Below are 24620 nucleotides of genomic sequence, written 5' to 3'. Positions count from 1 at the left end.
ACCACACTGTTCCTACCAAGTACCACCTCAGAAAATACTTGTTACACACAGTTTGAACAGTAACACTGTGTTTGAGTATAGAAACATAAAAAGCTGTACCTTAATCAAATAATTTTTTTTGGCATACCACTAGCATAGTTTGAGAATCACTGATCTAAAACATTAGCAGCCTACAAATATCGCACTGCGAACTGGGGGGGGACCAGGAGGGACATGTCCCCGTCAGATTCCTGCTATGCCAGTGGTGCGTTCAAGGTGTACATGAATGAGGAACTGAGAGCTGCGCCTGAGCCTGTAGTGGTGATCCGACCACGGTCTACCATGACCCATTTGTGGACAAGGATGCTTAACAACCAGGGCCGGAACTAGGAGTCAAAAACTGGTGGTCCAAGAGGAGCTTTGGAAGGCTGAAATCATGGAGACCCCGGCATCACATAATTAATATTTTTTTGTAAATGGCAGTGACATGGTCACCCTACTGACTGTACCCAGCTGTTGGCGACAGTATTCTTTGGATATGCACAATAACAAAGTACAATTTCATACAGGACATGAAGGTAATAGCTCCTCGCTCCTTCTCTCCATCAGTTTGGGGAAAACAGTGAAGTGAAGTTAATTATATTTATATAGCGCTTTTCTCTAGTGACTCAAAGCGCTTTTACGTAGTGAAACCCAATATCTGAGTTACATTTAAACCAGTGTGGGTGGCACTGGGAGCAGGTGGGTAATGTGTCTTGCCCAAGGACACAACGGCAGTGACTAGGATGGCGGAAGCGGGGATCGGACCTGGAACCCTCAAGTTGCTGGCACGGCTACTCTACACTTTCAGAAATAAGGGTTCTAAAAGGGTTCTTCTACAAGGGCTGAGGTTCTAACTGGAACCATTTGCTTCTGAAAAACCCTTTCCCGAAGAAAGGGTTTTTCAAGGGTTCTTGGTAACGCTAATGGTTCCAGTAAGAACCATTTTGATCCAGAGAACCCTTTAAAATCCCTTTTCTGAATAATTGGTTTTAAAAGGGTTCTCACTAACACTAAGGGTTCCAGTAAGAACTATTTTGATCCAGAGAACCGTTTATGGAAGAAAGAGTTCTTCAGGGATTGTTGAAAGCATGGGTAAGATCCTGTGTCATCAGGGACATACTTCCTGATAACATTTGCCAATAATGGTGCCTATCTTTAAATAAATGTTTTTCTCATTAAAATGTTTTGAATGTTTGTTCAATGTCAACATGATAAATGACCACAATATAATATGAACTAAACTGATCTGTAGAATACAATATGGTTCTTTATAGAACCCTCAGAAGACAAGACGGTTATCGGTGAAAACCTTTGAAAAGGGATGTTTTTAGAACCCCCTGTGTCAGGTCTAGATGAAACCCTTGAAACATGAAAGAGTTCTTTGTGGAACTCCCTGTGTGGGTTCTAGATGAAACCCTTGAAACCTGAAAGGGTTATTAGTGGAACTCCCTGCATGGGTTCTAGATGAAACCCTTGACAAACGAAAGGGTTCTTAGTGGAACTCCCTGTGTGGGTTCTAGATGAAACCCTTGAAATACGAAAGGGTTCTTAGTGGAACTCCCTGCGTGGGTTCTAGATGAAAGTCTTGAAATACAAAAGGGTTCTTAGTGGAACTCCCTGTGTGGGTTCTAGATGAAACCCTTGAAATACAAAAGGGTTCTTAGTGGAACTCCCTGTGTGGGTTCTAGATGAAACCCTTGAAACATGAAAGGGTTCTTAGTGGAACTCCCTGCGTGGGTTCTTTGTAGAACCTCTCATGGGGGGTTCTGGGTGGAACCTTACACACACAGTTCTAGGTAGAACCCTTCACAAGGGTTCCAGGTGGAACCTTTATAAAAAGGTTCCACCTGGAGCCAAAAAGGGTTCTCCTATGAGGACGAGCCGAAGAACCTTATATGGTTCTACTTAGCACTTTTATTTCTAAGAGTGTACCAACCGAGCTGCAGCTCGCCCTGCGCCCTGTCGTCTGCGAGCTTCGTGGTGCCTCGGGATGTGGATGAGAGGTACTCACAGGACGGTGAGGAGAAGACTCCATGGCGACGGATCATTATCTGCTCACTGGAACCCCCTCCCCCCACCCCACATACACACACACACACACATGTGCCCTCCCTCCTCCTCCTCACATCTGGATGAGGCAGAAGCAGCAGGTACACCAGAGAAGATCTCCTCTGACAACTTTACAGCAGCTACCACGCTAATGATGACCACCGACACTGCAACACAATCGCAGAACTACCAATAGTGAGAAATGTGCACCCACGATTTCAAATCAAATGTGATTTTTTTTTCACATTCTAGATCAAGGATGTCAAACATGCGGCTAATCCTGCCCGCGAGATGAGTTTACTAAGTGTGATGATAAGCTGCATTTTTTTAATGAAAAAAACCTGCTATTCTCAATGTGTCCACTGGATGTCGCAATTCTGTTAGGCAGGCAAATGGTTTCCGTCTCCCGAGACGTTCCCAGGCCAACCGGGAGACATAGTCTTCACAACCTGTCCTGGGTCTTCCCCATGGCCTCCTACTGGTCGGACGTGCTCTAAACACCTACCCAGGGAGGTGTCCGGGTGGCATCCTGACCAGATGCCCAAACCACCTAATTTGGCTCCTCTGGATGTGACAGAGCAGCGGTTTTACTTTGAGTTCCCCCTGGATGACAGAGCTTCTCACCCTATCACTTAGGGAGAGCCCCGCCACCCGATGGAAGAAACTCATTTTGACCACTTGTACCTGTGATCTTGTCCTTTCGGTCATAACCCAGGGCTCATGACCGTAGGTGAGGATAGTAAGGTAGATTGACCAGTAAATTGAGAGCTTTGCCTTCCGGCTTAGCTCCTTCTTTACTACAACGGATCGATACAGTGTCCGCAATACTGAAGACGCCGCACCAATCCGCCTGTGGATCTCACAATCCACTCTTCCCTCACTTGTGAACAAGACTCCGAGGTACTTGAACTCCTCCACTTGGGGCAGGATTTCTTCCCCAACCCGGAGATGGAACTACACCCTTTTCAGGGCGAGAACCATGGACTCGGACTTGGAGGTGCTGATCTCCCTCGCCCGGACGCGGGTCATCCAGGCCCCGCTCTGGAACCAGGCCCTCTAGTGGGGCTCGATGGCGAATGCCTGGTGGCCGGGCCTGTCCCCATGGGGCCCAAAGAAGCCCAAAGAAGCAACGTGGGTCCCCCGTCCAATGGGCTCACCACTAATAGGAGCAGGCATAGAGGTCGGGTACAGTGTGAGCTGGGCGTCAGCCGAAGGCAGGGCACTTGGCGGTCCAATCCTCAGCTACATAAGCTAACTCTTGTGTTCCAAGAAAAATGATCATTTATTCACGCAAGTGAATGGGAAACCACATTTCTTTGTGAGCAAGTTTTCTCCGTAATGAGCATCAATAAAACAAAGCTATGCACACAAGCTTGGACAACATCCTGAAATTGTCGGACACTTAAGATGTAACACCTGATGTTGTGAACACTAAAAGATGCCAGATGTCAGGAGCAAAATAAACAATCGGGAACCCCACTTAAAATTGCTGCATGAGACACTGGCACCTGGATAAGGTTCTGTGAAATTGATCGTGTCTGTGGAAATTTAAAGAACGTGAAGATTGTGTGATTTACTACTGGAAAATTGTCAGAGTTTGATTACCTTGGTAGTAACACAGCCTCTACCGAAAGGGAAGGTAGAATTTGTATTTGAAAGGCACGGGCAGCCTTGGGCAGCCTTGGACAGACTAAAAATAGTGCGAAAAACAATTTTGCCAGGCAAGACAAAGAGATAATTTTTCAGAGCTGTGGTGGAGTCTGTCCTTGTATATGGTCCAATCACTTGGACACTACCAAAAGGATTAGGACACATGCACCAGGATGTTAGGTGCGGTTTTGCAAAAATCTCGTGGCAAGAGCGCCCCTCAAAGCAACAGCTTTATGGTGGCTTGCCAGCTCTTTCGCAACAATCAAAAACTTTAAGAACTGCTCTGGACGCCAGGACACGGCAACACCGCAGTTCAGCAAATTGCACATTCTGCCAACTGTAAAGCGGAAAATCTGAAAGCACTAATGAAAGAGCGGGAGGGATGGCGAGAAAGAGTCAGATCGGTCCGGGTAAGGAGAGTTTGATATACTGCAATACTGCCAGTCTCTCTTGACTCAACCCTCTTGAATAGGTTCTACCTCTGTTTGAAGGGTTTGTTGAGTTGGCACAGGATTAATGTGTGGAAATGACAAATGAGGTATTTAATACCTAGAAGAGTGATTATTTATCATTTATTTAGTTGAATCCGAGATAGGCTGTGACTTAAAGTTTGATGGTTTTGTAGATACACGGAAACAAAGTCGAAGTTCATCGTGTTTTTGAAACTACGCCATTTTGTTCCTCCGTGATTTTTGTGCACGTCACGCCACGCGCGTTTTGTGAGACAAGCGGGTGAAGTGTGCCGCCGTGCTCGGGGGTGTGTGGCGGCGGTGTTGAGAGCCACGGGATGAGAGGCTTAAGACAGGAGGTTGAGGCGTGCGGGCGTTCGTGTACGACCGGTAGGTTCACAAAGATCGACTGGTCGATTGCGATCGACGGGTTGGCGACCCCCGGTCCAGATGATATTTAAGAAGAAGACCAACATTATTACAATGTCAAGAGAACAACACACGCCGGTGAAGCGCCAGCAGCGAGTGCACGTTAAAGCCGGTCCACATTTGTAGAGATCACAGGTGTTGTCAGAAGCAGCAGGAGACCATCTGGCATCTTTATCCATTCACAGCTAAAAAAAACTGCTCGCCTCCATGATGGACCCCAAGGGTGAGCACTGGGTCACTTTGACAAACTAACTAGTTTGTTTTGACAAAAACGAGCAGTGGAACCGGGCCAGTGAGCCATTGAATGGACATAAGACGATGTAAACATGGATAATAACAACAACAAAATGATTGTAACTAAAATAATAGTTTGGGGTCTTCTGATGGCTTCTGGACCATGAACAGCTTCCGGGCGATCGTAAGCAGCTTGCGGAGACCCTGCTCATGTTTATCTGCTTAGTGCTTTAAGCCTTTCAGCAGAGTCTCACACAGAGAACTCAAATCCTAGAAGGCATTTTGGCCCATGTTTGATCCATTAATGTATCATTTAAACAGAATTGCCAGCATGCTAACAGCTAGTATCGAATGCTAACAACCTGTGTTAAAACATTGCGATAACACGGGGATATATTTTGCTCCAATAGGTGGTTGCTGAAGTACTGAGTGTAAATGCCATCCATCTTCTTCCGCTTATCCGAGGTCGGGTCGCAGGGCAGCAGCCAAAGCAGGTAAGCCCAGACTTTCCTCTCCCCAGCCACTTTGTCCGGCTCTTCCCGGGGGATCCCGAGGCGTTCCCAGGCCAGCCGGGAGACACAGTCTCCCCAACCTGGGTCTTCCCCGTGGCCTCCTACCGGTCGGACGTGCCCTAAACACCTCCCTAGGGAGGCGTTCGGGTGGCATCCTGACCAGCTGCCCGAACCACCTCATCTGGCTCCTCTCCATGTGGAGGAGCAGCGGCTTTACTCTGAGTTCCTCCCGGATGGCAGAGCTTCTCACCCTATCTCTAAGGGTGAGCCCCGCCACCCGGCGGAGGAAACTCATTTCGGCCGCTTGTACCCGTGATCTTGTCCTTTCAGTCATAACCCAAAGCTCATGACCATAGGTGAGGATGGGAACGTAGATCGACCGGTAAATTGAGAGCTTTGCCTTCCGGCTCAGCTCCTTCTTCACCACAACGGATCGATACAGCGTCCGCATTACTGAAGACGCCGCACCGATCCGCCTGTCGATCGCACAATCCTCTCTTCCCTCACTCGTGAACAAGACTCCTAGGTACTTGAACTTCTCCACTTGGGGCAGGGTCTCCTCCCCAACCCGGAGATGGCACTCCACCTTTTTCCGGGTGTAAATGCGACATGCGTAAAAGTGCCGCGAGACTTCTAACAAAATGTCAATGCTAACAATGCTAAAATAGCTGATTGATAGATTGATTGAGACTTGTATTAGTAGATTGCACAGTACAGTACATATTCCGTACAATTGACCACTAAATGGTAACACCCGAATAAGTTTTTCAACTTGTTTAAGTCGGGGTTGATTCATGATACAGATATATACTATCAGATATATACTATCAGCATAATACAGTCATCACACAAGATAATCATCAGAGTATATACATTGAATTATTTACATTATTTACAATAAAATCGCAGGCTCGCAACCTCCCTGGTACTTCATTGTTATACACGAGGCACCTGAGCTGGGAGGACATTTAAGATGATATGTGAACAGGCTAAATTGGGGCCCGATACAGAATTTTATTTGGAGGCCCCCAGCTCTTTCCCATTCCAAAATGATTTTACACATTTTTTATTTATGTGTAATGTTTTTCATACTTTTTTATCGGTGTTTTGCACTCAAACAAATACATTGTTCAAAGATAATTTGTTGTTTGTGCAAAATAACCATTTTAACATCATTAAAACAAACCTATATACCTTGCTAGCTCAACCACAACTGGGATTTGGACCCAGTGTCTTCTGCTTTACAAAATAAGCATTTGTGCTCTGGCCAACAAGTGCCACTAGAAGTCTTATTGAGGCATACTTGCCAACCTTGAGACCTCCGATTTCGGGAGGTGGGGGGCGTGGTTGGGGGCGGGGCTAAGAGGGGAGGAGTATATTTACAGCTAGAATTCACCAAGTTAAGTATTTCATACATATATATATATATATATATATATATATATATATATATATATATATATATATATATATATATATAATAAATACTTGACTTTCAGTGAATTCTAGCTGTATTTATATTCATTTTATTATATATATATATATATATATATATATATATATATATATATATATATATACACACATATACACAAAATATATATATATATATATATATATATATATATATATATATATATATATATATATATACACACACAATATATATATATATATATATATATATATATATATATATATATATAAATAAAAGAAATACTTGAATTTCAGTGTTCATTTATTTACACATATACACACACATAACACTCATCTACTCATTGTTGAGTTAAGGGTTGAATTGTCCATCCTTGTTCTATTCTCTGTCACTATTTTTCCAACCATGCTGAACACCCTTTCGCAGGTACCCAGAAAGGTTTCGAGTACCACCAAAAAAACTGAATCTCTGAAGACAGTATAAAAATCTGTGTTAAAGGTGTACAAATACTGTTTGTATAATAAGCATGTTATTTTTTTACAAATGAGGGTTAAGAGTTCAGTACTAAAAAAAAAAAAAAAGAATGTGGCTTAAGTACAGTTTTTTAATTGAGCTGCTGCATTTTTTGGTTGGGTTGTTTATTTATTTTGAGTAACTTCTATACATTTCTAAAAGGGGAATAATGTAATAGAGTTATCTATGTTTGTCTGTTGCCATCTCCTGGTGAATGTTGGCTATAGCGTACTGGGGTTACTTTTTGGTTGGCCAACGATTTACGTGGTGTTGCGCACCTGACGTCACTCAGGTCCGCATGGAGCTGGAGGGGGCGTGGCTTCCAGCTCCGCCTGAATTTCGGGAGATTTTCGGGAGAAAATTTGTCCCGGGAGGTTTTCGGGAGAGGCGCTGAATTTCGGGAGTCTCCCGGAAAATCCGGGAGGGTTGGCAAGTATGTATTGAGGGAACCTGCAGGGTTTCCATTTAACGTCTTTAATTGTGGCGATGCGCCTTAAATGCGAGGGTTTTTAAGTCAAAACAAATGAAATTAATCTAATGTATTGTAGAGTCCAGAAAAAGACACAAATTCTTAAGCTCTTTTTAACTTTTATTGCCAAATCTTATGCTAACAACGGGCCCGATTTCAACAAGTATTTACAAAATGTTATTTAAAGCGCCGTCATTTATTAATTGACCTTTTACATGTGCTTATTCATGCAAAATAAGGCCTCGAATGATAAAAATAAGTTTAAAAAAAAACAAACTTGTTTTTAGATAAAATTCTACGTGTTGTTGGTTTAAATTAAATTCTCACTATAGCCACTGCTCGCTGTACATATCCTACCAAGTCAGACCTACACTGTTTCAATGTCCATTTATCTGATGATGCAATTGTTGATGACTGAAGTGCTGATATCAACCAAACCTAAACCCCCCGCCCCAACCCATGTATTGTAAATAATGTAAATAACTCAATGTATATACTCTGATGATTAATTTGTGTGATGACTGTATTATGATGATAGTATATATTTGATAGGATAATTTTGCCACACCTATTGTGTGTGTGACAATCATTGGTACTTTAACTTTATTTTTTTAATTGCTGACGAGCCACAATGAGGCTGGTTTGCCCTTTCCAGAAACTTCCATGGTGCTCACACAATGTGACATCTGCACATTCCTGCATGGTGGTCGCGCTCATGCGCCTCATTAACACGCTTTGTTATGCACGCCAGTCCCAGATGGTGGTGGTGGGGGGTGTGGGGGGCGAGGGTGGTTCACTGCAACCAATCCCACCCCAATTCCTCTTATTGTTTGAAAGCAGCAGTGCCAGCGACATTTTACACCATGCACACCTTTTCTTTGTTGACAAAACAAACAAACGGTGTAGTGTGCATGCCAGGCCACTAGCTGGTGATGTCATCTTACAAAGTAACACAACACACATGCACACCACCAACAGAATGGACTGTGCCTCAATATATATATATATATATATATATATATATATATATATATATATATATTTTATGAATGTATCATGGGTCTACTGAACATGTGAGCAAATGTGCTGGGTCAAAAGTATACATACTTTTGACCCAGATTTATAGAAATTTACCCAAAGCTTTGCATAAGTCCGCCATTGTAGTCGGACGTCAAAAAGTTCCTTATTTTTCTCTATCCTCTCGGTGTGGGGCAGACTGGCTCGTACATGCACGTGTATCTTCCGCTGTTGCCATTTCTAATATAAAGTAGCGTACAGTTCGAACTTATATCTGTCAGTAGACACGATATAGAAGCGCTAAAGACTGCAAAATGGCTTACGGGGGAAGGCGCCATCACTCTTACCAGATATATAGATTACTGTTTGAGTCACAATTGACTAACTACACTAGGGCAAGCTCAGAAACAGGCAATTAAATTGTCTGTTAGTCCGGGTGAGGAGTCAGTTAAGCTAGAACTAAGGCTGGAAAATTCCTGCACACATAGCATTTCTCCTAGAATAATACACAACTCACATCATGTGTTTTCTGTAGTGACTGTGCCAGAGGTGAACATGCATTCTACTGAGGTGGCAAATTATGACGCCTTCAGTCTATCACATACAATTCAAACTTATATCTGTCAGTAGACACAATATAATGATCGAAAGCTAAAAAAAAACGTTATGACCGACCGCCTTAAAAAACGGAATGGAATTTGACTTTTTTTTTTTTACTGAATAAGACACCCGGAATGTACATGAAAATAAAGAATGTGGGATTTACAATATTAACTATGAAGGATAAAACACTGAATATTGACAACATTTTTTACAATCAACCGAAACGCAACCAAAATGCAACAAACATAGTGAAAAAACTCCCCACCTACAATCTGACATATCTCATAGTGACCATAGTAAGTAATTAGATGACCATAGTAAGTAATTATATGCCCATAGTAACTAATTAGATTACCATAGTAAGTAATTAGATGACCATAGTAAGTCATTAAATGACCATAGTAACTAATTAGATGACCATAGTAAGTAATTATATGACCATAGTAACTAATTAGATTACCATAGTAAGTAATTAGATGACCATAGTAACTAATTAGATGACCATAGTAACTAGTATATGATGCAGATTCCAAGCATTGAAAGACTTAGTATAGTTGAAGACTTCCGGTCATTAGAAAACATCACTGCACATCATAATGGCAGCTACACTTTACATCTTAAACATCTAAAACAATTATTTGGGAATGGGAATTTGCCCAGGTCTGCTCCAGAAGGTCTTATCTTTGGGTCTTGGGCGGAGTTGGGTGTTCCAACAGGACCATGACCCCAAACACACGTCAAAAGTGGTAAAGGAATGGCTAAATCAGGCCAGAGTTAAGGTTTCAGAATGGCCTTCCCAAAGTCCTGACGTGTGGACAATGCTGAAGAAACAAGTCCATGTCAGAAAAGCAACACATTTAGCTGAACTGCACCAATTTTGTCAAGAGGAGTGGTCAAAAATTCAAGCAGAAGCTTGTGGATGGCTACCAAAAGCGCCTTATTGCAGGTAAACTTGCCAAGGGACATGTAAGCAAATATTTTTATTTTCAGTAGACCCATAATAAATTCATAAAGGAACATCATGAATGTTTTTAGTGACCAACAAGTATGTGCTCCAATCACTCTATCACAAAAAAATATAAGAGTTGTAGAAATTATTGGAAACCCAAGACAGCCTTTTGACCAGGACTGTAGTTAAGAAGATCCAGCCGTGGTCTTTAGAACAAACGTAATCGTCGTTATCTCCTACCTGGCCTCGATGTGGTCGAACAGATGTTGCCAGCGGTCGTTGACGTTGTTTATCTTGTCGTTGACGTCGCTCTGCTTGGTCTTGTCGCTGGCGCTGATGAGCTGTTCCCCCAGCTGCTTCAGGTGGGTTTTGTTCTCACTGAACAGGTTGATCTCTTCCATGCAGTCCTGGAGGTTGGACAACGTGAGTGGAGCGTTGAGCATGGCAACGCAATGCTAGCCCATAATAGTTCAAGCTAACGTTAAGTCTACGGCGGCTGGAGAGCGCTAACGTCATGGCTAACAGGGCTAACATTGCAACAAGATGAACATTGACGACTTGAAGGTAAAATTAATTATTAACAATATTTATTATCGTTACCATGCAGCCCTCATTGGAACAAGTCCAGAACCAACTTCCTTACATTGGAATTTGCCCAATTTGTAATGTTTTATATGGTAGAAATTTACCCAAAGCTTTGCATAAGTCCTCCATTGTAGTCGGACGTCAAAAAGTTCCTTATTTTTCTCTATCCTCTCGGTGTGGGGCAGACTGGCTCGTACATGCACGTGGATCTTCCGCTGTTGCCATTTCTAATATAAAGTAGCGTACAGTTCGAACTTATGTCTGTCAGTAGACACGATATGGAAGCGCTAAAGACTACAAAATGGCTTACGGGGGAAGGGGCCATCACTCTTACCAGATATATAGATTACTGTTTGAGTCACAATTGACTAACTACACTAGGGCAAGCTCGGAAACAGGCAATTAAAGTGTCTGTTAGTCCGGGTGAGGAGTCAGTTAAGCTAGAACTAAGGCTGGAAAATCCCTGCACACATAGCAATTCTCCTAGAATAATACACAACTCACATAATGTGTTTTCTGTAGTGACTGTGCCAGAGGTGAGCATGCATTCTACTGAGGTGACAAATTATGACGCCTTCAGTCTATCGCATACAGTTCGAACTTATATCTGTCAGTAGACACGATATAGAAGCGCTGAAGACTACAAAATGGCTTACGGGGGAAGGCGCCATCACTCTTACCAGATATATAGATTACTGTTTGAGTCACAATTGACTAACTACACTAGGGCAAGCTCGGAAACAGGCAATTAAAGTGTCTGTTAGTCCGGGTGAGGAGTCAGTTAAGCTAGAACTAAGGCTGGAAAATTCCTGCACACATAGAAATTCTCCTCGAATAATACACAACTCACATAATGTGTTTTCTGTAGTGAATGTGCCAGAGGTGAACATGCATTCTACTGAGATGGCAAATTATGACGCCTTCAGTCTATCGCATACAGTTCGAACTTATATCTGTCAGTAGACACGATATGGAAGCGCTAAAGACTACAAAATGGTTTACGTGGGAAGGCGCCATCACTCTTACCAGGAATATAGATTACTGTTTGAGTGACAATTGACTAACTACACTAGGGCAAGCTTGGAAACAGGCAATTACAGTGTCTGCTAGTCCGGGTGAGGAGTCAGTTAAGCTAGAACTAACCAGCGCCAGGCTGGAAAATTCCTGCACACATAGCATTTCTCCTAGAATAATACACAACTCACATAATGTGTTTTCTGTAGTGACTATGCAAGAGGTGGACATGCAGTCTACTGAGGTGGCAAATTATGACGCCTTCAGTCTACCGCATACAGTTCGAACTTATATCTGTCAGTAGACACAGTATGGAAGCGCTAAAGACTACAAAATGGCTTACGGGGGAAGACGCCATCACTCTTACCAGGAATATAGATTACTGTTTGAGTGACACTTGACTAACTACACTAGGGCAAGCTCGGAAACAGGCAATTAAAGTGTCTGTTAGTCCGGGTGAGGAGTCAGTTAAGCTAGAACTAACGTGCGCCAGGCTGGAAAATCCCTGCACACATAGCATTTCTCCTAGAATAATACACAACTCACATAATGTGTTTTCTGTAGTGACTGTGCCAGAGGGGGACATGCATTCTACTGAGGTGGCAAATTATCACGCCTTCAGTCTATCGCATACAGTTCGAACTTATATCTGTCAGTAGACATGATATGGAAGCGCTAAAGACTACAAAATGTCTTACGGAGAAGGTGCCATCACTCTTACCAGAAATATAGATTACTGTTTGAGTCACACTTGACTAACTACACTAGGGCAAGCTTGGAAACAGGCAATTACAGTGTCTGCTAGTCCGGGTGAGGAGTCAGTTAAGCTAGAACTAACCAGCGCCAGGCTGGAAAATTCCTGCACACGTAGCATTTCTCCTAGAATATTACACAACTCACATCATGTGTTTTCTGTAGTGACTGTGCCAGAGGGGGACATGCATTCTACTGAGATGGCAAATTATGACGCCTTCAGTCTATCGCATACAGTTCGAACTTATATCTGTCAGTAGACACGATATGGAAGCGCTAAAGACTACAAAATGGCTTACGTGGGAAGGCGCCATCACTCTTACCAGGAATATAGATTACTGTTTGAGTGACACTTGACTAACTACACTAGGGCAAGCTTGGAAACAGGCAATTACAGTGTTTGTTAGTCCGTGTGAGGAGTCAGTAGAGCTAGAACTAAGGCTGGAAAATTCCTGCACACATAGCATTTCTCCTAGAATAATACACAACTCACATCATGTGTTTTCTGTAGTGACTGTGCCAGAGGTGAACATGCATTCTACTGAGGTGGCAAATTATGACGCCTTCAGTCTATCACATACAGTTCGAACTTATATCTGTCAGTAGACACAATATGGAAGCGCTAAAGACTACAAAATGGCTTACGTGGGAAGGCGCCATCACTCTTACCAGGAATATAGATTACTGTTTGAGTCACACTTGACTAACTACACTAGGGCAAGCTTGGAAACAGGCAATTACAGTGTCTGTTAGTCCGGGTGAGGAGTCAGTTAAGCTAGAACTAACCAGCGCCAAGTTGGAAAATTCCTGCACACATAGCATTTCTCCTAGAATAATACACAACTCACATAATGTGTTTTCTGTAGTGACTGTGCCAGAGGGGGACATGCATTCTACTGAGATGGCAAATTATGACGCCTTCAGTCTATCGCATACAGTTCGAACTTATATCTGTCAGTAGACACGATATGGAAGCGCTAAAGACTACAAAATGGTTTACGTGGGAAGGCGCCATCACTCTTACCAGGAATATAGATTACTGTTTGAGTGACACTTGACTAACTACACTAATGTAAGCTTGGAAACAGGCAATTACAGTGTCTCTTAGTCCGGGTGAGGAGTCAGTTAAGCTAGAACTAACCAGCGCCAGGCTGGAAAATTCCTGCACACATAGCATTTCTCCTAGAATAATACACAACTCACATAATGTGTTTTCTGTAGTGACTATGCAAGAGGTGGACATGCATTCTACTGAGGTGGCAAATTATGACGCCTTCAGTCTACCGCATACAGTTCAAACATATATCTGTCAGTAGACACGATATAGAAGCGCTAAAGACTACAAAATGGCTTACGTGGGAAGGTGCCATCACTCTTACCAGGAATATAGATTACTGTTTGAGTGACACTTGACTAACTACACTAGGGTAAGCTTGGAAACAGGCAATTACAGTGTCTCTTAGTCCGGGTGAGGAGTCAGTTAAGCTAGAACTAACCAGCGCCAGGCTGGAAAATTCCTGCACACATAGCATTTCTCCTAGCATAATACACAACTCACATAATGTGTTTTCTGTAGTGACTGTACCAGAGGTGGACATGCAGTCTACTGAGGTGGCAATTTATGACGCCTTCAGTCTATCGCATACAGTTCGAACTTATATCTGTCAGTAGACACGATATGGAAGCGCTAAAGACTACAAAATGGCTTACGTGGGAAGGCGCCATCACTCTTACCAGTAATATAGATTACTGTTTGAGTCACATTTGACTAACTACACTAGGGCAAGCTCGGAAACAAGCAATTAAAGTGTCTGTTAGTCCGGGTGAGGAGTCAGTTAAGCTAGAACTAAGGCTGGAAAATTCCTGCACACATAGAAATTCTCCTAGAATAATACACAACTCACATAATGTGTTTTCTGTAGTGACTGTGCCAGAGGTGAGCATGCATTCTACTGAGGTGGCAAATTATGACGCCTTCAGTCTATCGCATACAGTTCGAACTTATATCTGTCAGTAGACACGATATAGAAGCGCTAAAGACTACAAAATGGCTTACGGGGGAAGGCGCCATCACTCTTACCAGATATATAGATTACTGTTTGAGTCACAATTGACTAACTATACTAGGGCAAGCTCGGAAACAGGCAATTAAAATGTCTGTTAGTCCGGGTGAGGAGTCAGTTAAGCTAGAACTAAGGCTGGAAAATTCCTGCACACATAGCAATTCTCCTAGAATAATACACAACTCACATAATGTGTTTTCTGTAGTGACTGTGCCACAGGTGAACATGCATTCTACTGAGATGGCAAATTATGACGCCTTCAGTCTATCGCATACAGTTCGAACTTATATCTGTCAGTAGACACGATATGGAAGCGCTAAAGACTACAAAATGGTTTACGTGGGAAGGCGCCATCACTCTTACCAGGAATATAGATTACTGTTTGAGTGACACTTGACTAACTACACTAGGGTAAGCTTGAAAACAGGCAATTACAGTGTCTCTTAGTCCGGGTGAGGAGTCAGTTAAGCTAGAACTAACCAGCGCCAGGCTGGAAAATTCCTGCACACATAGCATTTCTCCTAGAATATTACACAACTCACATCATGTGTTTTCTATAGTGACTATGCAAGAGATGGACATGCATTCTACTGAGGTGGCAAATTATGACGCCTTCAGTCTATCGCATACAGTTCAAACTTATATCTGTCAGTAGACACGGTATGGAAGCGCTAAAGACTACAAAATGGCTTACGGGGGAAGGCGCCATCACTCTTACCAGCAATATAGATTACTGTTTCAGTCACAATTGACTAACTACACTAGGGCAAGCTTGGAAACAGGCAATTACAGTGTCTGTTAGTCTGGGTGAGGAGTCAGTTAAGCTAGAACTAAGGCTGGAAAATTTCTGCACACAGCATTTCTCCTAGAATAATACACAACTCACATCATGTGTTTTCTGTAGTGACTGTGCCAGAGGTGAACATGCATTCTACTGAGATGGCAAAATATGACGCCTTCAGTCTATCTCATACAGTTCGAACTTATATCTGTCAGTAGACACAATATAGAAGCGCTAAAGACTACAAAATGGCTTACGAGGGAGGCGCCATCACTCTTACCAGGAATATAGATTACTGTTTGAGTGACACTTGACTAACTACACTAGGGCAAGCTTGGAAACAGGCAATTACAGTGTCTGTTAGTCCGGGTGAGGAGTCAGTTAAGCTAGAATTAACCAGCGCCAGGCTGGAAAATTCCTGCACACATAGCATTTCTCCTAGAATAATACACAACTCAAATAATGTGTTTTCTGTAGTGACTGTGCCAGAGTTGAGCATGCATTCTACTGAGGTGGCAAATTATGACGCCTTCAGTCTATCGCATACAGTTCAAACTTATATCTGTCAGTAGACACGATATGGAAGCGCTAAAGACTACAAAATGGCTTACGTGGGAAGGTGCCATCACTCTTACCAGCAATATAGATTACAGTTTGAGTCACACTTCACTAACTACGCTAGGGCAAGCTTGGAAACAAGCAATTACAGTGTCTGTTAGTCCGGGTGAAGAGTCAGTTAAACTAGAACTAACCAGCGCCAGGCTGGAAAATCCCTGCACACATAGCATTTCTCCTAGAATAATACACAACTCACATCATGTGTTTTCTGTAGTGACTGTGCCAGAGGTGAGCATGCATTCTACTGAGGTGGCAAATTATGACGCCTTCAGTCTATCGCATACAGTTCAAACTTATATCTGTCAGTAGACACGATATGGAAGCGCTAAAGACTACAAAATGGTTTACGTGGGAAGGCGCCATCACTCTTACCAGGAATATAGATTACTGTTTGAGTGACACTTGACTAACTACACTAATGTAAGCTTGGAAACAGGCAATTACAGTGTCTCTTAGTCCGGGTGAGGAGTCAGTTAAGCTAGAACTAACCAGCGCCAGGCTGGAAAATTCCTGCACACGTAGCATTTCTCCTAGAATATTACACAACTCACATCATGTGTTTTCTGTAGTGACTATGCAAGAGGTGAACATGCATTCTACTGAGGTGGCAAATTATGACGCCTTCAGTCTACCGCATACAGTTCGAACTTATATCTGTCAGTAGACACGATATAGAAGCGCTAAAGACTACAAAATGGCTTACGTGGGAAGGTGCCATCACTCTTACCAGGAATATAGATTACTGTTTGAGTCACACTTCACTAACTACCCTAGGGCAAGCTTGGAAACAAGCAATTACAGTGTCTGTTAGTCCGGGTGAGGAGTCAGTTAAGCTAGAACTAACCAGCGCCAGGTTGTAAAATTCCTGCACACATAGCATTTCTCCTAGAATAATACACAACTCACATCATGTGTTTTCTGTAGTGACTATGCAAGAGGTGGACATGTATTCTACTGAGGTGGCAAATTATGACGCTTTCAGTCTACCGCATACAGTTCGAACTTATATCTGTCAGTAGACACGATATAGAAGCGCTAAAGACTAAAAAATGGCTTACGGGGGAAAAAGACGCAGTCGAAGTGAAGGCACGTGAACAAGATCGACTAAAAATCCTGAAAGCGACTTCAAAATGGGATGTAAAACATAATCTATGCAGATTTTGACCAAAGAACCACCATTACATGTTATGTAGACCTGTGTTTTTCAACCTTTTTTGAGGCAAGGTCGCCGTGCCTTATTTTGAGTTTGTTTGTGTTTTCCTAGTTTCTGTCTTGCGCTGTTATTTTGGTGGCCCTTCCTGTTTTGTTGGTGTTTTCCTGTAGCAGTTTCATGTCTTCCTTTGCGCGCTATTCCGCGCACCTGCTTTGTGTTAGCAAGCAAGGCTTTTTACGTTGTTGCGATCCTTCTTTGTGTGGACATTGTTGATTGTCATGTCATGTACGGGCGTACTTTGTGGACGACGTAAGTTTTTGCTGTCGTCCAGCATTCTGTTTCTGTTTACTTTGTAGCCAGTTCAGTTTTACTTTTGTTTTGAATAGCCATGGCCTTTTCCTTTCCCTTTCGTTCATTTTTGGTTTAAGCGTTACATATCTTTTTACCTGCACACTGCCTCCCGCTGTGGTGTGCATATTGGGATCACAAGAAACCATCTTCGTCTCACCCGACACATTCCGACTTTTACAAAGCAATTAACTACCTACCGCCACCTACTGACATGGAGTATTACATGGTTACCCTGCCGAGTTCTACACAGCACAGACACTAAACAACGGCACATTATTGCAAAAAAATTTTTTTTGGACCAATTAGGTGAAGTTACATAATTTCCCACGGCACACCAGACCATATTCACAGTGGTTGAAAAACACTGATGTACACCACAAGGAAGAGTTTTACATGTAGAGAAAAATCTTAATATGACCCCTTTAAGAAATGGTTTGACAAAGAGCACAAGCTTAGCTCCGCCCCTTCTGGTCAGCCCCCCCCTGAGAGCGTGACAAATAGGGAGAACCATGAATGAGACACAAAGCAAACCCAGCTGGGACTTGAACACCTGCCGCCTCTTTAACAATCAGAAGTCCAGACGTCCCGCGAACCTTTGTGTTGTTATCGAGTTTGTGGCACATACAGACGTCATTTAGGCGCGTGTGTGTGGGGGTGGGGGGGGGGGGCAAAGCACATTTTTTACCGTCCTAAAATAATGTAAAGCAATTGAATGGAGGCAAGTCAAACACTTGTGCCAGGCGGGAAAACAGCCATTTAGGCTTAAGCTTGTCCCTTTAGACCACCCACGAGCTCGTCGGTTGGCTTTCTGGCGCTGCTTTTTTGCATTTGTGATACTGATTTACAGCGTACGGCAGCTGACAAATTTTGTGATATAAATTATTTGTATTTATTTGACATATGTTTATTTTTTTATTTTGACATGGACAGTACATTTAAACATTGCTACCCATAGGTAACCAATGTCAAAGTACAAAATACTTCTATCCCATCCATTTTCTACCGCTTGTCCCTTTTGGGGTCACCCAGGGTGCTGGAGCCTATCCCAGCTGCATGTGAATGATTGATGGGTTCTACATGTAAAGCGACTTTGGGTACTTAGAAAAGTGCTATATAAATCCCAGTTATTATTATTATTATTATTATTATTATTCGGGCGGTAGGCGGGGTACACCCCGGACAAGTTGCCACCTCATCGCAGGGCCATCATAGATAGACAAGACTTCTAGCCACAGGCTAATTAGCAACCTTCATCCCTGGTTAGGCTTTTAGAGAAAAGTTGAGAAAAATGAAAAACACATACAAAAAGATTTTAAAAGGGTTTTTGTACTGCTGTTAAAATAATGAGATGTATAGCAGATTAGTCTTGTTTAACAAGTGGCTGGCTGGTTTTTGTAGAGAACAGGCACTAACGTTTCTTGATAATTGGCCCTCTTTCCGGGGCAAACCGGCTCGCTGAGGAGGGACGGCCTTCACCCTAACCGGGAAGGCGCCATCACTCTTACCAGAAATATAGATTACTGTTTGAGTCACACTTGACTAACTACGCAAGAACAAGCTCGGAAACAGGCAATTACAGTGTCTGTTAGTCCGGGTGAAGAGTCAGTTAAGCTAGAAGTAGCCAGCGCCAGGCTGGAAAATCCCTGCACTCTACTAGAATAATACACAACTCACATCATCTTTTTTCTGTAGTGACTGTGCCAGAGATGGACATGCATTCTACTGAGGTGGCAAATGATCAATCTATCGCAGCACCAAGCAAATAATCTCAAGAACTCCATCATATCAATTCCTAGATGTGATCAAAATTATTTAAAACGCACTACACAAAATATAGGTTATTAAAATCAGTACTACGGATACCATTAATAAAAATGCCTCAAAACAGCCTACTACCTATAATATGGGCTTTTTAAACATCAGATCATGGTCTCCCAAAACTTTATTACTTAATAACAATCTTAATGTTATTGGTCTCGGCAAAACCTGGCGAACAAACAGATTAAGGTTTCTGCTTAACAAGGCACCCCTTTCTAACTACACAAGTGCACATATTGCCCGTCCCCCTTGCTTGTTTCTGTTTTAGTTAATGAGGTCATTTAGAGACAACAATCTTAACGTCTTTGGTCTCAGCAAAACCTGGCTAAAACCAGGGAACTGTTTTCCGCTTGACTAGGCACCTCCTTCTAACTATACAAATGTACATATTGCCCGTCCCCCTTGCTTGTTTCTGTACTGTTAATGAGCAAACATTTAGAGACAACAATCTTAACATCATTGGTCTCAGCGAAACCTGGCTAAAACCAGATGAATGTTTTTCGCTTAACGAGGCACCCCTTACTAGCTATACGAGTGCACATATTGCCCGTCCCGCTTGCTTGTTTCTGTACTGTTGTTAAAGTGACGAGTGAGATCATAATCCACTTTTTCAAACGTTGATTTTGTCCCCGTTGCTTGTTTCTGTTCCGTTAATGAGCGAGCTCATTTAGGGACAACAATCTTAACGTCATTGGTCACAGCGAAACCTAGCTAAATCCAGATGAATTTTTTACGCTTAACGAGGCACCCCCCTCCTAACTATATGAGTGCACATATTGCTCGTCCCCCTTGCTTGTTTCTGTACTGTTAATGAGCGAGCTCATTTAGAGACAACAATCTTAACATCATTGGTCTCAGCGAAACCTGGCTAAAACCAGAAGATTTTTTTCCGCTGAATGAGGCACCCCCTCCTAACTATATGAGTGCACATATTGCTCGTCCCTCTTGCTTGTTTCTGTACTGCTGTTAAAGTGACGAGTGAGATCATAATCCACTTTTTCAAACGTTGATTTTGTCCCTGTTGCTTGTTTCTGTACGGTTAATGAGCGAGCTCATTTAGAGACAACAATCTGAACGTCATTGGTCTCAGCGAAACCTAGCTAAATCCAGATGAATTTTTTACGCTTAACGAGGCACCCCCCTACTAACTATATGAGTGCACATATTGCTCGTCCCCCTTGCTTGTTTCTGTACTGTTAATGAGCGAGCTCATTTAGAGACAACAATCTTAACATCATTGGTCTCAGCGAAACCTGGCTAAAACCAGAAGATTTTTTTCCGCTGAATGAGGCACCCCCTCCTAACTATATGAGTGCACATATTGCCCGTCCCGCTTGCTTGTTTCTGTACTGTTGTTAAAGTGACAAGTGGGATCATAATCCACTTTTTCAAACGTTGATTTTGTCCCCGTTGCTTGTTTCTGTACTGTTAATGAGCGAGCTCATTTAGGGACAACAATCTTAACGTCATTGGTCACAGCGAAACCTAGCTAAATCCAGATGAATTTTTCACGCTTAACAAGGCACACCCCTCCTAACTATATGAGTGCACATATTGCTCGTTCCCCTTGCTTGTTTCTGTACTGTTAATGAGCGAGCTCATTTAGAGACAACAATCTGAACGTCATTGGTCTCAGCGAAACCTGGCTAAAACCAGAAGATTTTGTTCCGCTGAATGCGGCACCCCCTCCTAACTACATGAGTGCACATATTGCCCGTCCCGCTTGCTTGTTTCTGTACTGCTGTTAAAGTGACAAGTGAGATCATAATCCACTTTTTCAAACGTTGATTTTGTCCCCGTTGCTTGTTTCTGTACTGTTAATGAGCGAGCTCATTTAGGGACAACCATCTTAACGTCATTGGTCTCAGCGAAACCTAGCTAAATCCAGATGAATTTTTTACGCTTAACGAGGCACCCCCCTCCTAACTATATGAGTGCACATATTGCTCGTCCCCCTTGCTTGTTTCTGTACTGTTAATGAGCGAGCTCATTTAGAGACAACAATCTTAACATCATTGGTCTCAGCGAAACCTGGCTAAAACCAGAAGATTTTGTTCCGCTGAATGCGGCACCCCCTCCTAACTACATGAGTGCACATATTGCCCGTCCCGCTTGCTTGTTTCTGTACTGCTGTTAAAGTGACAAGTGAGATCATAATCCACTTTTTCAAACGTTGATTTTGTCCCCGTTGCTTGTTTCTGTACTGTTAATGAGCGAGCTCATTTAGGGACAACCATCTTAACGTCATTGGTCTCAGCGAAACCTAGCTAAATCCAGATGAATTTTTTACGCTTAACGAGGCACCCCCCTCCTAACTATATGAGTGCACATATTGCTCGTCCCCCTTGCTTGTTTCTGTACTGTTAATGAGCGAGCTCATTTAGAGACAACAATCTGAATGTCATTGGTCTCAGCGAAACCTGGCTAAAACCAGAAGATTTTGTTCCGCTGAATGCGGCACCCCCTCCTAACTACATGAGTGCACATATTGCCCGTCCCGCTTGCTTGTTTCTGTACTGCTGTTAAAGTGACAAGTGAGATCATAATCCACTTTTTCAAACGTTGATTTTGTCCCCGTTGCTTGTTTCTGTACTGTTAATGAGCGAGCTCATTTAGGGACAACCATCTTAACGTCATTGGTCACAGCGAAACCTAGCTAAATCCAGATGAATTTTTTACGCTTAACGAGGCACCCCCCTCCTAACTATATGAGTGCACATATTGCTCGTCCCCCTTGCTTGTTTCTGTACTGTTAATGAGCGAGCTCATTTAGAGACAACAATCTTAACATCATTGGTCTCAGCGAAACCTGGCTAAAACCAGAAGATTTTGTTCCGCTGAATGCGGCACCCCCTCCTAACTACATGAGTGCACATATTGCCCGTCCCGCTTGCTTGTTTCTGTACTGCTGTTAAAGTGACAAGTGAGATCATAATCCACTTTTTCAAACGTTGATTTTGTCCCCGTTGCTTGTTTCTGTACTGTTAATGAGCGAGCTCATTTAGGGACAACCATCTTAACGTCATTGGTCACAGCGAAACCTAGCTAAATCCAGATGAATTTTTTACGCTTAACGAGGCACCCCCCTCCTAACTATATGAGTGCACATATTGCTCGTCCCCCTTGCTTGTTTCTGTACTGTTAATGAGCGAGCTCATTTAGAGACAACAATCTTAACATCATTGGTCTCAGCGAAACCTGGCTAAAACCAGAAGATTTTGTTCCGCTGAATGCGGCACCCCCTCCTAACTACATGAGTGCACATATTGCCCGTCCCGCTTGCTTGTTTCTGTACTGCTGTTAAAGTGACAAGTGAGATCATAATCCACTTTTTCAAACGTTGATTTTGTCCCCGTTGCTTGTTTCTGTACTGTTAATGAGCGAGCTCATTTAGGGACAACCATCTTAACGTCATTGGTCTCAGCGAAACCTGGCTAAATCCAGATGAATTTTTTACGCTTAACGAGGCACCCCCCTCCCAACTATATGAGTGCACATATTGCTCGTCCCGCTTGCTTGTTTCTGTACTGTTAATGAGCGAGCTCATTTAGAGACAACAATCATAACGTCATTGGTCTCAGCGAAACCTGGCTAAAACATTTTTTTTTTCCACTTAACGAGGCACCCCCTCCTAACTATATGAGTGCACATATTGCCCGTCCCGCTTGCTTGTTTCTGTACTGTTAATAAGCAAACATTTAGAGACAACAATATTAACATCATTGGTCTCAGCGAAACCTGGCTAAAACATAATTTTTTTCCCGCTTAACGAGGCACCCCCTCCTAACTATATGAGTGCACATATTGCCCGTCCCCCTTGCTTGTTTCTGTACTGTTAATAAGCAAACATTTAGAGACAACAATCTTAACATCATTGGTCTTAGCCAAACCTGGCTAAAACATTTTTTTTTTCCACTTAACGAGGCACCCCCTCCTAACTATATGAGTGCACATATTGCCAGTCCCGCTTGCTTGTTTCTGTACTGCTGTTAAAGTGACGAGTGAGATCATAATCCACTTTTTCAAACGCTGATTTTGAAAGTAAGACAGGCCATTGGGAATTGGTATTTTTTTTACACCCTACATGAAAAACGTCAACTGATAAATGTCAGGGTGTTTTAAAAGAAACCTGTCAAACCCTACCTTGAGACCTACGAATTCGGGAGATGGTGGGGGAGGGTTAGCGGGGGGTGTATATTAATAACTGGGATTTATAATAACTGGGATTTATATAGCGCTTTTCTAAGTACCCAAAGTCGCTTTACATGTGGAACCCATCATTCATTGACACCTGGTGGTGGTAAGCTACTTTCATAGCCACAGCTGCCCTGGGGTAGACTGACAGAAGCGTGGCTGCAATTTGCGCCAATGGCCCCTCCGACCACCACCTATCATTCGTCATTCAGTTCACCGGTGTGAGTGGCACCGGGGGCAAAGGGTGAAGTGTCCCGCCCAAGGACACAACGGCAGCGATTTTTGGATGGTAAGAGGCGGGGAGCGAACCTGCAACCCTTAGGTTTCTGGCACGGTTGCTCTACCCACTACGTATTGTAGCGTCGCGGAAGAGTTAGTGTTGCAAGGGGTTCTGGGTATTTGTTCTGTTGTGTTTATGTTGCGTTAATGTGCGGATGTTCGCCCGAAATGTGTTTGTCATTCTTGTTTGGTGTGGGTTCACAGTGTGGCGCATATTTGTAACAGTGTTTAAGTTGTTTATACGGCCACCCTCAGTGTGACCTGTATGGCTCTTGACCAAGAATGCCTTGCATTCGCTTGCGTGTGTGGAGAGCTGTAGATATCATGTGACTGGGCCAGCACGCAAATCAAATCAAATCAACTTTATTTATAAAGCACATTTAAAATTTACCACAGGGGTAGCCAAAGTGCTGTACAATGAACAGGTTAAAAGATAAAACGAGTACCGAGTAAACACAACACAACACAAACAGAACACGATAAAAAATTAATAATTAAAATAGAATGAATAAAAACAGGATCACAGCAGGTGTATTATGGGGCGCCATTGCAGGATGGATATCACTCAGTGTTAAAAGCCATGGAATAAAAGTATGTTTTTAAGAGAGATTTAAAAACAGGAAGAGAGGAGGCTTGTCTAACACTCAGAGGTAGGTCGTTCCAGAGCTTGGGAGCAGCAAC

General features: G+C 42.8%; 1 protein-coding gene across 1 annotated transcript in view; it reads right to left on the bottom strand.

The window, feature by feature from the left end:
• The window catches only part of syne2b (spectrin repeat containing, nuclear envelope 2b), a 296242-nt gene that overhangs the window by 30990 nt on the left and 240632 nt on the right, over positions 1–24620 (bottom strand). The window contains exon 107 of the mRNA XM_072916123.1: positions 10571–10737. Within this exon, the coding sequence (XP_072772224.1) occupies positions 10571–10737 (167 nt within the window). The remainder of the gene's footprint in view (positions 1–10570; positions 10738–24620) is intronic.

This window comes from Nerophis lumbriciformis, linkage group LG26 (assembly GCF_033978685.3).
Source record: "Nerophis lumbriciformis linkage group LG26, RoL_Nlum_v2.1, whole genome shotgun sequence".
Lineage (NCBI taxonomy): Eukaryota > Metazoa > Chordata > Actinopteri > Syngnathiformes > Syngnathidae > Nerophis > Nerophis lumbriciformis.
The sequence above is the reverse complement of the archived record's forward strand: the minus strand, read 5'-3'. Positions and strand labels throughout refer to the sequence as shown.